This window comes from Centroberyx affinis, unplaced genomic scaffold, assembly GCF_046629955.1.
Source record: "Centroberyx affinis isolate AG114_WGS23_722 - 3 ecotype Tasmania unplaced genomic scaffold, CSIRO-AGI_Caff_v1 ptg003034l_1, whole genome shotgun sequence".
Taxonomy (NCBI): Eukaryota; Metazoa; Chordata; class Actinopteri; order Beryciformes; family Berycidae; genus Centroberyx; species Centroberyx affinis.
This window is the reverse complement of record NW_027281127.1, coordinates 202003-215000: the sequence shown is the minus strand read 5'-3', so window position 1 is coordinate 215000 and position 12998 is coordinate 202003. Positions and strand designations below refer to the sequence as shown.

Sequence of the window (12998 nt, the reverse complement as noted above, 5' to 3'; positions counted from 1 at the left end):
ACCATAATTTGATAGGATTGTTGATCAATACCAATGACTCAATGATTATTTACTGAGATTTCTGGCTTTCAAAACTCACTTTCTGGCCCGTACTCTGTTTGGAAGAGAAACTCCCCACCCATTGGCATTTCAAGATATTCCCAATCCCCCCCACCTACTGGCATTTTCAGCTGCTCAGCGATGGAGGACGGTGCGTTGAGCAAGGAACCGGCATCATAAAACACAGAGACTTGTGCAGGAGGAGTCAAGTTCTGTCAATGTTGTTGTAATTCCTACTTGTCGCCAATAGAGGTCGATAACGGTCATAAATTACTCATAAATTGCCCCTTTAACTTCTAAGAGATTTTATGAATGTAAATGCACATGAGCTGGTTTCTCCCAGTCTCTCTTTATGTCCATTAGCATCGCAAACTTATCAATTCTTACCATTTTACACTCTGTTGACAGCAGAGGGAGACCAATATGTAAAAGTCAACCTTGCTAACTTCATGACATCCCAACAAAAACAAAATGAATGTTGAGATTTGGATCGCAGACAGTCAAAAAATATGTTTGCACAGGAATCACAGGAGTGGAAGACGAGTGCCTACCCCACCTGTGTGTTTTTGCAGCTTGGCCCCGCCTCTCTGTGTGTAGCTGTCTTTCTTACCTTAAACACAACCTCGTTCTGCCCATATCTTACCATAGATATACCCTACTCCTCACTGTACATTATTTTATGCTCATTCTACTCTTTCATATTTTTACATTGCTTGTAAACAATAGTGGAGTCTGTCATGTACGCTCTACTATAGTCATGGACATGAATATAGAGTAGGGTTTGATTGATATATCGCTTTGTAGATTCATTGGTCCGATTAGGGTTGCAAAATTCCGGGAATTTTCAAAGTTGGAAACTTTCCATGGGAATTAACGGGAATTTATGGGAATTAACGGGAATTTATGGGAATAAACGGGAATAAACCAGGAATTTACTAAATTGAACGTATGCTCTTAATAGGGAACTTAAATATAGTTGGGGAAAATATATTTTAGCATAATCCTGACTAAAACAACCAGATATCATGCAAGTACAGTTGAATATCTATGCTATTCCTCAATCACATGCACACATAGCACACTGCTTACTGCAGGGCTATTGAGACCACGCCCCCTACATGCCTACATGCACTGTGCATTCCTGTGCATTTTTGTTAATTTTTGAATGGGTTGGGTCAGGGGGATGAGTAATATTTAACTCAACATTCATGTTTTTGTTCTTCAATGAAAGAATTGATTGTTCAATAAAATATTTAACACTTGATAAAGTTCTACTTACAAATAAATCTGTTTTAATTGTATTATTTTGGATGGATGTCTGCTTATAAAAAAACAAATATTTATGCTTGGATATGATACCTTTCCATGAAATTACCCTTAATTCCCAGTTAATTCCCATAAATTCCCATTAATTCCCATAAATTCCCATAAATTCCCATAATTCCCATGGAAAGTTTCCAATTTGGAATATTTCCAAAATTCCCCAGCTTAACTTCCCATGGAAATTTACCGGAAACTTTCCGGAAATTTACCGGAAATTTTCCACCCCTTTGCAACCCTAGGTCCGATATTGGCCTTTTTATTAAATATTTGATGCCGGCCAGTCATGTCGTCCACCTCCAATATGATGGAGGTTCCTCCCTACATAACAGTCTGTAAAACCTGCACAATTCTGCACAATTTATTTATTAATTTCATTTTTTAAATGAAATGTCTCCTTTAAATTGATTCTTCATTTAAAGGTAGTAAAGTATCCTAGATTTTCCCTGTCATTGAATAGGTGGATTGCATCAAACTGCTTCAAAAGAGCAGCAAACCCTATAATAATGTCATTAGTCTGTGTTCCAGTGGAGAGTTTTACTGTCCCAAGATGGTCTAAATGCTATTTCGGAGATTTTTCCATACTGATAAGAATAAAATTCAAGGGACAACGCTGAACACCTGTCTTTTTTGGGGGATTTTTTTGGTGTGAAAATGGAGATAGTGAAAATTAAACATGTTAAATATCAGCAGAAAATGTCAGCATCAACCTTCACAAACCAAATCAGTCAAACTCGAGCATCCCCAGCCACCTATCACCTTTGAAATATATTGCAGGGTGCGGTCACACACCCACTTCCCCTTCAGCACTTCGTGGAAGTGTGCTGACCGACACCCGGCGCATAACGAGGCCTCGCTGCATTTCTTTGGTGAAATTAACCGGCTAAATGTGTTCCACAGACGTTTCCCGCCCGGCAACAGGACGCGGCCAAGCTCAACAGGAAGCACAGCCTGACCGAGAGGTGAGCCACTTCCTGCCTGTGTGTTCTGAACGGGCCTGCAGAAAACACACCTACACACACACACACACACACACACACACACACACTAAAAATATTTCCTTCATTTCAGCTTGATTGTTCCCCATATTTTCTGCTTCTGCCCTTCTGTCATTCCCTCCCTTTCACATACACATGCATACACACTTCACGTTCTCAAACACACACACACACACACACACGCACTCCCTATCTCCCCGTGATTGCCTCTAAGTACGTCTCCGGAGACTTTAGGTGGGGTAAAGTCATTGTAAATTGACGTGCGGAAATCCCACTCAGTCATGCCTGGCTGTGATTTGAGTATAATGAGCTCTAAGTGTGTGGAGCAATCATCCATGGTTAAAATATGACCGTAATGATATGTGGTTGGATGGTGAGTCCTGTATGTTAGTATGGGGGGGGGGTGTGTGTGTGTGTTATGGTATGTAAGGGGCCTCTGCTCATATTTGACCAGAGACAGTAACAGTTCAGCGGGTCTGGAATGCCGATGAGAAACACTTAGCTTGAACGCTTTCTCTATTTTTCTCTGTGTGTTTTTTCTCGGTCACAGCGTGTGAATTTGTCTTGTTCTCTGACAGTTTCTTTCTAGAAATTTCTGTCTCTCATTCTTATTTACAAACTCGTTTTAATCCCATTTTTAGGCTTTTATCATTATTTTTTTTTTACCTTCATACCTTATTTTACACGCTCCTTTACTCTTTATTAGTTTATTGACATGGAAATAATAATTGAAAACCGCCCTCCATCTCTCTGTCTCTCTCTCTGTCTCTCTCTCTCTCTCTGTCTCTCACTCTCTTTCTCTCACACTCTCTCTGTGTTTCTCTCTCTCTCTCTTTTCCTCTCTGCCTCTCTCTCCCTGTCTTTGTCTTGCTCTTTCCTTTTCTCTCTCTCCCTGTCTCTCTCTTTCTCCCTCTCTCTCTCTCTCTCTGTCTTGCTCTTTACTTTTCTCTCTCTCCCTGTCTCTCTCTCTCTCTGTTTCTGTCTCTCTCTTTTTTCCTCTCTCTCTCTGTCCCTCTCCCTGTCTCTCTATCTGTCTCACTCTTTCCTTTTCTCTCTCTCCCTGTCTCTCTCTCTCTCCCTGTCTCTCCCTCTCTCTCTCTCTCTCTCTCCCTGTCTCTCTCTCTGTCTCGCTCTTTCCTTTTCTCTCTTTCCCTGTCTTTCTCTCTCTCTCTCTCTCCCTGTGTCTCTCTCTCTCTCTCTCTCTCCCTGTCTCTCTCTCTGTCTCGCTCTTTCCTTTTCTCTCTCTCCCTGTCTTTCTCTCTCTCTCTCTCTCTCTCTCTCTCTCTCTCTCTCCGTTTTAGGGACTACCCAAGGTGGAGACGTGACTCCAGGCCACTAGAGGGCGCCGATCATCATCATCAGCAGCAGTCCCACCAGGCTCGATGGGGCTCCAGACAGAACGACACCGACGACCGGTACGGCTCCGCGTTCGCCCCCCCGCCGGCCCCCCTCTCGCTCCGGGGGCGAGCCATGTCCGAAAACGACCTCCGCTTCGACGGCAGCCACCGCTGGTCGCCGTCCATCTCCGTGGCGACCAGCCAGACGCTGAGCGAGGTGGAGGAGGGAGGCGGGCCGGGAGGCGCCGCCGGGCCGAGCAGGAAGAAGACCCCGCCGCCCCCGAGGCCGCCGCCCCCGAAGTGGGAGCAGTTCCACCGCAGGCGGGCGTCCCACCACACCCTCTTCGCCTCTCCCCCTCTCTTCTCCTCCTCCTCCTCTTCCTCCGCTACTCCTCCGCCCCTCCACTCCTCCGTCCCTCCCTCCTTCGCCGCCTCCTCTCACTCCTCCTCGTGCCCCCCTCCGTCCGAAACGTCCCGACAGCGGTCCTACAGCCTCCCCCCGCAGCGGCAGGACGTGTCGGAGGGCTGTCCGCGCTGCAGCTGCGGCCAGAGTCAAACTCAGGCCCAGGAGCGCCACTTCTCCCACGCCTCGGCCAATCAGAACCAGGCTCAGATTCAGGAACGGCCGTTTTCTATTGCCCCGCCCAGTCCCATGTTCTCCAGGAGGGCTTTCAGGCCCGTGGCTCCGCCCCAGAGAGAGAGGGACGGGAACTCCAGAAGCGGATACGGGGGACAGCAGGAGAGGGGGGAGGTTTTACCGCCTCTACCTCCGCCGCCGCCGCCTGCAGAGAACAGTATGAGCAGGTGAGACTGGCAGGAGCATAAAGACAGATTCAGTGGGTTTTCATTTTTATTTATGCTAGGTTTGCTGAACATACATGCTCTTTTTCATCACATTGTTACACTCATTCACAACTGGGAGCTGTTGACTGCTGAGCAGCTTCACATGAAATTTAAACTCCCTGTGAATTAATTAATTTTGTGTATGTAATTTTAGGTGTTTTTTTTCCTGTTTTTTGGCTAGGGTGGTTAAATACATCCCAACTTCAAAACACAGGGTTCCCATAGATCTTGAAAACCCTTAAAATGTTTGTGGGAAAAATAAAATAAGGCATTGGAAGCTTTTGGAAATTAATGGATGGCCTTAAAAGTAAAAAATTTTAAATTTAAATATAGCACCCAAATTTATCAATAAACCTCAGTTCTGACATCCTGAAGAAATCTCTTGGATGGAGATTCGTGTTGATACACGAATCTCTGTCTGTTTATTTCCATTGATAATTGTTGTCTCTATTGATGCTTTTATTGTTGTGATGAAAAGGTTCATTTTGATAATCTGTGTCTCCCCAGTTTATCTGAGTCGGACCCCAGCTGCAGCCCAGACCAGGACAGAATAACAATCCTGAAATCTCACAGACAGCAGTCGAATCTGAGACCAGGGGCCGAGTGGGAGAGAACTCCATCTCCCAGAGTTCATAGCGACACAGCTCTTCCTGCCACCATAGAAAATGGAGGCGTCAGCGGGGTCGTGTCTCCTGAATCCTACTTCGCCATGAGCTACGAGCAGCAGCAGCTCCGGATCAGCAGAGGCTTCCAGAGATACTCCAAGAACACCGGCAGCAGCGTCGAACCCCAGAAGATCCCCGAACCGGAACCGGGAACGGAATCGGAAACGACCCTCAGCCCGAGCCCCGCCCACAGCCTGGAGGCGGAGCTGGACATCCCCATGGAGACGGACATCGACGATTTCCAGGAGGAGGAGGGGCTGCCGGCGGAGGACGAGCCGATCAGCAGCGAGCTCCCGTGCTTCGCCCTGCCGGTCACCGTCCTGGAGACGGACATCGACACCTTACCCGATTCGGAGGCCTCGCCCTCGGGCAGGACGAGGGCGGAGAGCGGGTCTCTGGAGGAGGAGCTGGAGGCCGGGGAGAGGAGCAGGGAGACGCTCAGCCTGGAGGAGCTCTTCCCCCAGAGCGGTGAGGGAGAGTCGGGCATGGAGAGCTGGAGAGGAGCCTACCGAACCACGGAGCACAACACGGACAGCTTGGATAGGTAAAGAGAGAGAGAGAGAGAGGGAGAAAGCTTGAGTTAGAGTGGTGGAATGTGATGGTGTGCATATGTGTGTGTCCATGCATTAATTACACAGACCATTTGATTTGTACAAGACCTAATTGTTCTTGTCACTAAGCTCATTCCTTCTTTCCCACAACCTTTCCTCAGCACTATTCTGCAGCCAGTTTTCTTCTCTCTCTCTCTCTCTCTAGCGTTTGCAAATGCTATTCCTGGTTTAGACTACTTCAGTGCCAGACTGGTGGGGTTTGCCACATAGAGCAGTACCAGGAGTGCCACAAAGTTTAGATGATCACAGGAAAGTATATGAAAGTAAATTTAGACGGCTGTCTAACTGTCTGAATTGTCCTAATGTGGTAAACCCCACCCGCCTTGCAGTTCATGCAGCTTAAAACAAACATTAAGCATCTTTAGCAAAAACCCTTAGCTTCTCTGTTCCTCTCTCCTTGCTTCTCTCTCTTTATTTCACCCCTCTCTCTGTTCTTTTTCTTATTCTTCCATGTTATAGCAGTCTAACTTTAAGCTGTCCCACCATAGGCAGCCTTGTTTTTACTCTCAGCTTCATTCATAAATCATCGGCGTTGTCATATATCATATATTGTGATATTTTGGCAGGACAGTATTGCGCTAAAAAATTTTGGATATCACCCCAGCCTATTTCTGATGCCATTTAAATGATCCGCACTGTTATCCAATGCAGTTGTGTTAACGTATCATTTTGATTTTTTGTTGCTGTAGTTTTGTTTGCTCGTTTAGAGGTGAGAAGTCTTCATACGCTCCTTGTCTCACCTACTCACATTGATTGCATCTCTTCTTTCGATGCTTTTTAATCATATTTTATTACCATGTGTCATTTCTTATCACTCTGCCTCTGTGTTTTATCACTGTGCAAATTAACTCTTCTCCACTCTGGTCTCCCAGGCGGTCCGGTGCGAGCTCCAGCTGTTCGTCTTATTACAGCACGTCTGCAGCCAAGGCTCAGCTCCTGTCCCAGATGAAGGACTTCACAGAGAGCAGAGAGAGGGACGAGGATGACGAGCTGACTTACAAGGTAACACACGCAACTACTATCCAACTCTGTGATCGGCAATTTGGGGATCGTGTTATTTTTTTTAACTTTTACTGTACCTTCCAGCACCGCAACTTCAGTATCTCTCAGTCAAGGTTAATAATATTGTCCGATAGATGATGTGAGATTGACAGAAATGTGTTGCCCGCTGTTTTGTTTCTGAAGTGTGTTAACAGTTCGCCTTCTGTTGTGTAGAAGCAGCTGATGGAGAGCCTGCGTAAGAAGCTGGGCGTGCTGAGAGAAGCTCAGAGGGGCCTACAGGACGACATCAGAGCCAACACACAGCTGGGAGAGGAGGTGGGGAGACACTTCGTCTGCTAATTCAGTCATCTGTTCATTTAGTCAGTCAGTCAGTCAGTTGCTTTCACTCCTGCCGTTGTCTCTGCACTTGAATTAAAGCAAATGTCACATTACGAAAGATGCAAAATGGCTGCTGTGACGCTGAGTGAAAGTGAAGGAGTCATTTCAAACCACTCACTTCATTCACTCATGCCATATATTTATTCACTCACTCGCTCATTCATTCATTCACTTCAGTCTTTTAATCACTTGCACTATTTTGTTACCCCAATTAAATTGACATAATTTGCTTGCTATTGATGGAGAAAAATGGCTACTTTGTCATCAAGAGAAAGCAAAGGATTCAATCATTCCCTCACTTTCTCAATCACTCACTCACTCTCTCTTGCATGCTGACTCGCCCCCACTTGCGCCATTTTGCATACCCAATTCAATTTTAGCTGAATGTCTACTGAGGGATGCAAAATTGCCATTGGGTCATCAAGAGAAGCATTCACTCACTCTCTCACTTAGTCACTTTCTCTTGCATGCTGACTCACTTCCACTTGCACCATTTTGTGTACCCTATTAAATTTAAACCAAATGCTTTGCTATTGAGGGATACAAAATGGCCACTTTGTCATCAAGTGAAAGCAAAGTATTCACTCATTCCTTCACTTTCTCAGTCACTCACTCTCTCTTGCATGCTGACTCATTTCCACTTGTGGCATTTTGAATACCCAATTACATTTTAAAGGAATGCCTATTGAGGGATGCAAAATCGCCATTGGGTCATCAGGAGAACGCAAAGGATTCACTCACTCTGTCACTTTGTCACTTTCTCTTGCATGCTGACTCACTTCCACTTGCACCATTTTGTTTCCCCAATTAAAGTTAAACCAAATGCTTGTCTATTGAGGGACACAAATTGCTATTTTTTCGAGTGAAAGCAAAGGATTCACTCATTCACTCACTCACACTGTCTTGCATGGTGACTCACTCCACTTGCACCATTTTGTGTACCCAGTTAAATTTAAACCAAATGCTTTGCTACTGAGGGATGCAAAATGGTTGCTTTTTCATCAAGTGAAAGCAAAGGATTCACTCATTCACCCACTGACTTATTTGCATGATTACTCACTTACGCTTGCGCCACTTCGTGTACCGAATTCAAACTTAACCAAGTGCTTGCTATTTAGGGATGCCAAACGTGCCGTTAAGAGGCTTCACCCATTCCCTCACTCAGTTACATCGGTCTCTGCCTTGAAGTCCGTTCGTCTCGTCTCTGACCCTGTGTGTTCGTCTGTGTCTCCAGGTGGAGAGCATGGTGGTGGCGGTGTGTAAGCCCAATGAGATGGACAAGTTCCGCATGTTCATCGGGGATCTGGACAAGGTGGTCAGCCTGCTGCTGTCGCTGTCCGGGAGGCTGCTGAGGGTGGAGACCTCGCTGGACACACTGGACCCAGACACAGCGCACCATGAGAGGGTGAGGAACAAAGAAAAGACCTGGAATTCTCAAACACCAGAGACATTAGTCAATAAGGATAACAATGATGCAAGAGGTTAAAAAAAAACTACACAACTGGAATGGAAAGAGAGTTAACTGAGGAATGAAGAAAAGAGGAAGGAGGGAGGGAAAGGAGGAAAGGGAGAGAACAAAGGAAGGATAGATGGAGGAGGGACAGAGGACTTTGGTGTACGTGTGATAGATTAAATTTAAACGCAGCATTTAAATCTGCAAGGAAGGGGCATTTATACACTTTAAATTAGCATGTAAGTCCTCACAGTCAAGAAAAAACTCAGGAACAGGTATCAGATGGTGCTGCATGGAAAAAGTAGCACAGGATAATCAAATGGGATGTGTTTAGACTCTAAATACATGAAGGAAATGAACCCTTGTTTGAATGTAGTCCGAAAACATCAACTCTCTCTGTCTCTCTCTCTCGCTCTCTCTCTCTCTGTCTCTCTCTTTGTTTGCCTGCAGCTCCCCCTGCTGGAGAAGAAGCGTCAGCTCATGCGGCAGCTGTCGGAGGCCCAGGACCTGAAGGACCATGTTGACCGCAGAGAGCAGGCTGTGGGCCGGGTGCTGGCCCGCTGCCTCTCCCCCGAGCAGCACCGGGACTACAGGTGAGTGATGAAGGCTCAGAGCAGTGCACATAGAAATCCTAGCTGTGCAGTATAGTCACGGATTGTACCTGTTTTTTCCCCAGTTTTTTAAAGGGAAACCACTTGAAATATCAGGATGTTACATTGAAAAATGGGCTGTACTCAGACAAAGATAGACAAAAATTAAGACAATGACAACAACAAAGAAGAAGAATGTCAACTTTTACTGGCCAAATAAGTTCGCACATACAAGGAATTTGACATAAGACAGCACAAAAACCATAAAAGGAAGAACATAGAAAACTTTAAAAAAAAAACAACTTAAAAATAGAAATTTAATTGAGCAAGTAAGTTTGCCTCTAGAAAGAATTTGGCTCTGTTGCTCACATAGATTTAACATAATAAAAAACTGATGAAAGTAATATATAGTATCATTTAAAAATAGAAATTTAGGAAATATATGTCTTTATGATGCAATATGAGAATGAAGAGTTACCAAGTTGGACTTTGTGAGGAACCCAGGATCATTAAAATACTGGTTCTCTTGTCACATTGGGTTTAAGAAACGCCTAAAATATCAAACCTGTAACTGTGACTTATAAAAAGTATGAATCTGCAGAGAGAAGGCCGCATTTTGCAGCATTTCGCTGTTTGATACACATCTGACACACCCTGAAATTGTATAATGACCCGTACCACGCACTGACTTACACTTTTATTACCAGACATGTCTAACACGTTTACTGCCGTTGTTTCCCTGCAGCCACTTTGTGAAGATGAAGGCGGCCCTGCTGGTGGAGCAGAGGCAGCTGGAGGACAAGATCCGGCTGGGAGAGGAGCAGCTGCGGGGGCTGAGGGAGAGCCTGGGGCTGGGCCTGGGCCTGGGCATGGGCATGTCTATGGGATACGGACATTATTAAACAACAGAAGAAGAAGGAGAAGAAGAGTCGAGTCCAAGTCAATTCTAAGACCAGAGCAAATTGAGTCCTATTCAAGACCAAGACCAAAAACAGTGTCCATGTCTTTCCAAATATAAAAGTGATACTTAAGGAGTTTCTGAAGAATCAACAGATGTAAATCTATTGGCAGGAACTCTATTCTAAACCCTTCAACATCCAACTAATCGTAGAATAGAAGTTCAAGGACCGTTACATAGTAGGTTTCTACCAGGTGGAGGAAAAACGTATCTTTGAAAAGTTTTAGATAGGTGGGGAAGACGTCGAGTCAACATGCAGTAGTGGCCGAGACTGAGACAAATCCAAATCACAACGGAAGAAAGAAGAAAGTCGAGTGCACACACACACACACACACACACACTAATGATGCATTTGCAAACACTAAATTTTGAGAGACTTTGAGTTTGCTCCCAGCTCCGCTCTGAAGAGTAAAGCATGCTTGTGCGCACAGACTTTATCACACCTCGGGTTTCCGATTGGACAGAAGGATGGTTGGAGAGGGTCAGATTAAAATCGCCAAGTACAATAAATATTCCAGAATTTGTCCTGGTGGCAAATGGTGCAGAAACACATCGTCTACAAGAGAGCTGAGAGCAAGTTTAGAGTCGGGGGATGGAGATGATCGATACGCTCCTTTTGACTTAGAAGGCGGAGAAGAGGACGTTACCCCGATTTTGGAGAGCTAGAAGTAAAAGAAACACTAAAAGACTGAAACCGGAGTGTATCTAAGTGTTCAAATTGAGGATATTGAAGAACTGCGGTCAATTCCTTCACTTTTCAAAAGTCTCTGAAGTTAATTAATGAGTATAACTACTTTTTTTTGGGGGGGGTGGACAACTCCAATCCACCCCCCTGCTTCAGATTATGTTCCTGACACACGTACTGTAAAACTGCATTGATCTCTTCTTCTATCTAAATATCAGTATCACACTACATTGCCAAAGACGACGTTGATGTGTTTTTTGATAAGTGTGCGTGTCACTCATGTTGTGTTTTTTTATTTTTTTTTATTTTATTTAAATCTCCCGGTTCAGAGAATCTAGGAGTGTTTTTTTTTCGGTGCTTCACACTAAGAAACTGTATTTTCCGTTAATATCACTGAAGTCAGTATTGTGAAACAGCCGCATTCTGCAATACACACACATTATCTAGACGCTGCCATTATATCACCATATGACTCTGTATCCTCTATTACTGTAACTGTCTATAGCTGTAACATGTTTTACTGTGTGGGAGTTTGAGACTCCGCCCACTCGTTATACTGACTCGTGATGCCATTGTGTATAGGAGACGCTTGTGTTTATAATGTATACGTCGTGTATATAGTGATTTTGACTTGTGAAAATGACTGGAATCGGTTGTAAAAGATGCATGGAAAAGACCGGGAAAAGGTTTAATTTTGTATATATGTTTTGAAAGGGGGGAAAACCAATTCTGCCGTTTGTTTCCTTTAACTTTCTCCTGTAATTCCCACTTGTCATTTCAGCCATGCAGTAAACGTTTCCTGACCAATCCATTGATTACGCATTGTAAATTGCCAAAAACACACAGGTGACAGGATTTGAACGACAGGGCAGAGAGTTACTGTTCAGGTTAATTATCCACCGTTACGCCCTTCTATTAAAACTGCAAGTGTCTGGGATCTTGTTTCTACTCTTCCTTTACTGTCTTGAGGTCCACCTGTCATGTGGTTTGTGGCGTTGCCGTTGCCAAAGACTCCTGAGCTTTAACCGGACTCCTAAAACAAGTTGGTTTTTTTAGGAGTTTAAGTACTACTTGTGTAAATCAAGTTTAAAAAAAACAAACAATAAACAAAAAAAAAAACTATAGCTAAAGAAGAGATGGAAGCGATTTGGAAGAGGAAAGGTGTATATTTTAGCTGTTGAAATACGGAATTGCTGGAATGTAAAGAAAATGTTAAAATATGTTTGTGAGTAGCTCTGCAAAACACACACACACACACACACAGAGTCAACACCTTTCTCACTTCTTACTTTATCAGCTTCACAGGTTAACTGTTGATCAAGTAAACCTGCACTTTTAAGGAACAATAACTAAAATATCCATGAAGCCTGTGCATGTTTTCATAACCAGCAGACTAAGCAGCACAACATGGATAAATTATTAACAAAGTTTATCAAAAGCTTCAATATTTTTATCCCAGTTTTGTAAGTCTGTTTGTTCCCAGTGACCTTTAACCAGTGGCTTTCATTTCTGCTGTTTTTAATTCTGTACCAAACAACCTTTGACCTTAAACCAAGACGTCCATGTATACTTTTGTTGATGTATTTTGCATTGTATATATTCAGTATATTCTTGTACTATAACAGCCATTTTTAAAACAGACTGGAATCTTATTGGCTGACAAAACAAGAAGCTGGCTTGGCGGACCAGTAAGAGAGTATATTTCTTCTGTTGATGTTTTCCTATGTAATGTTGATTTATTACAGAACCTTTTTTTTTTTTTTTTAAATGCATTACAAAAGCCTTTTTTTTTTTGTAACTGCAAAAACACTCGTGTGAGGAAAAAAGTACCATAAATAATAATAATAGTATTTTAAACTACCTTAACGTCTCGTGTCGTGATTTGCAGCGTCTTGGGTGAACGGTGCCTTTTGTGCTGCTTTAGTGTCCGGTGCCGTAATTTATTCCCTTCTGGGGGGGGGGGGGGACTGTTGTTTGAATGTGGCGGGACGGTCGAGGCCAAATTGGGGGGTGACAGATGAGGAGTGGGGGTGCAGAAAGTGCCGAGTCGTTCGGCGGCTCTGCAGGGGGACGGAGAGCCGAGTGAAGTGATGAAGAGACTCGTTTAAGAGTTGAAGG

At 44.1% G+C, this 12998-nt stretch overlaps 1 protein-coding gene across 1 annotated transcript in view; it reads left to right on the top strand.

The window, feature by feature from the left end:
- The window catches only part of shroom4 (shroom family member 4), a gene marked incomplete at its 5' end in the record, with an annotated part of 25262 nt that extends 12558 nt beyond the window's left edge, over nt 1-12704 (top strand). The window contains 8 exons of the mRNA XM_071537391.1: nt 2260-2321; nt 3659-4498; nt 5045-5746; nt 6686-6815; nt 7029-7130; nt 8428-8598; nt 9097-9239; nt 9982-12704. Coding sequence (XP_071393492.1) covers nt 2260-2321; nt 3659-4498; nt 5045-5746; nt 6686-6815; nt 7029-7130; nt 8428-8598; nt 9097-9239; nt 9982-10138 — 2307 coding nt within the window. The remainder of the gene's footprint in view (nt 1-2259; nt 2322-3658; nt 4499-5044; nt 5747-6685; nt 6816-7028; nt 7131-8427; nt 8599-9096; nt 9240-9981) is intronic.
- Nucleotides 12705-12998: the final 294 nt, after the last annotated feature.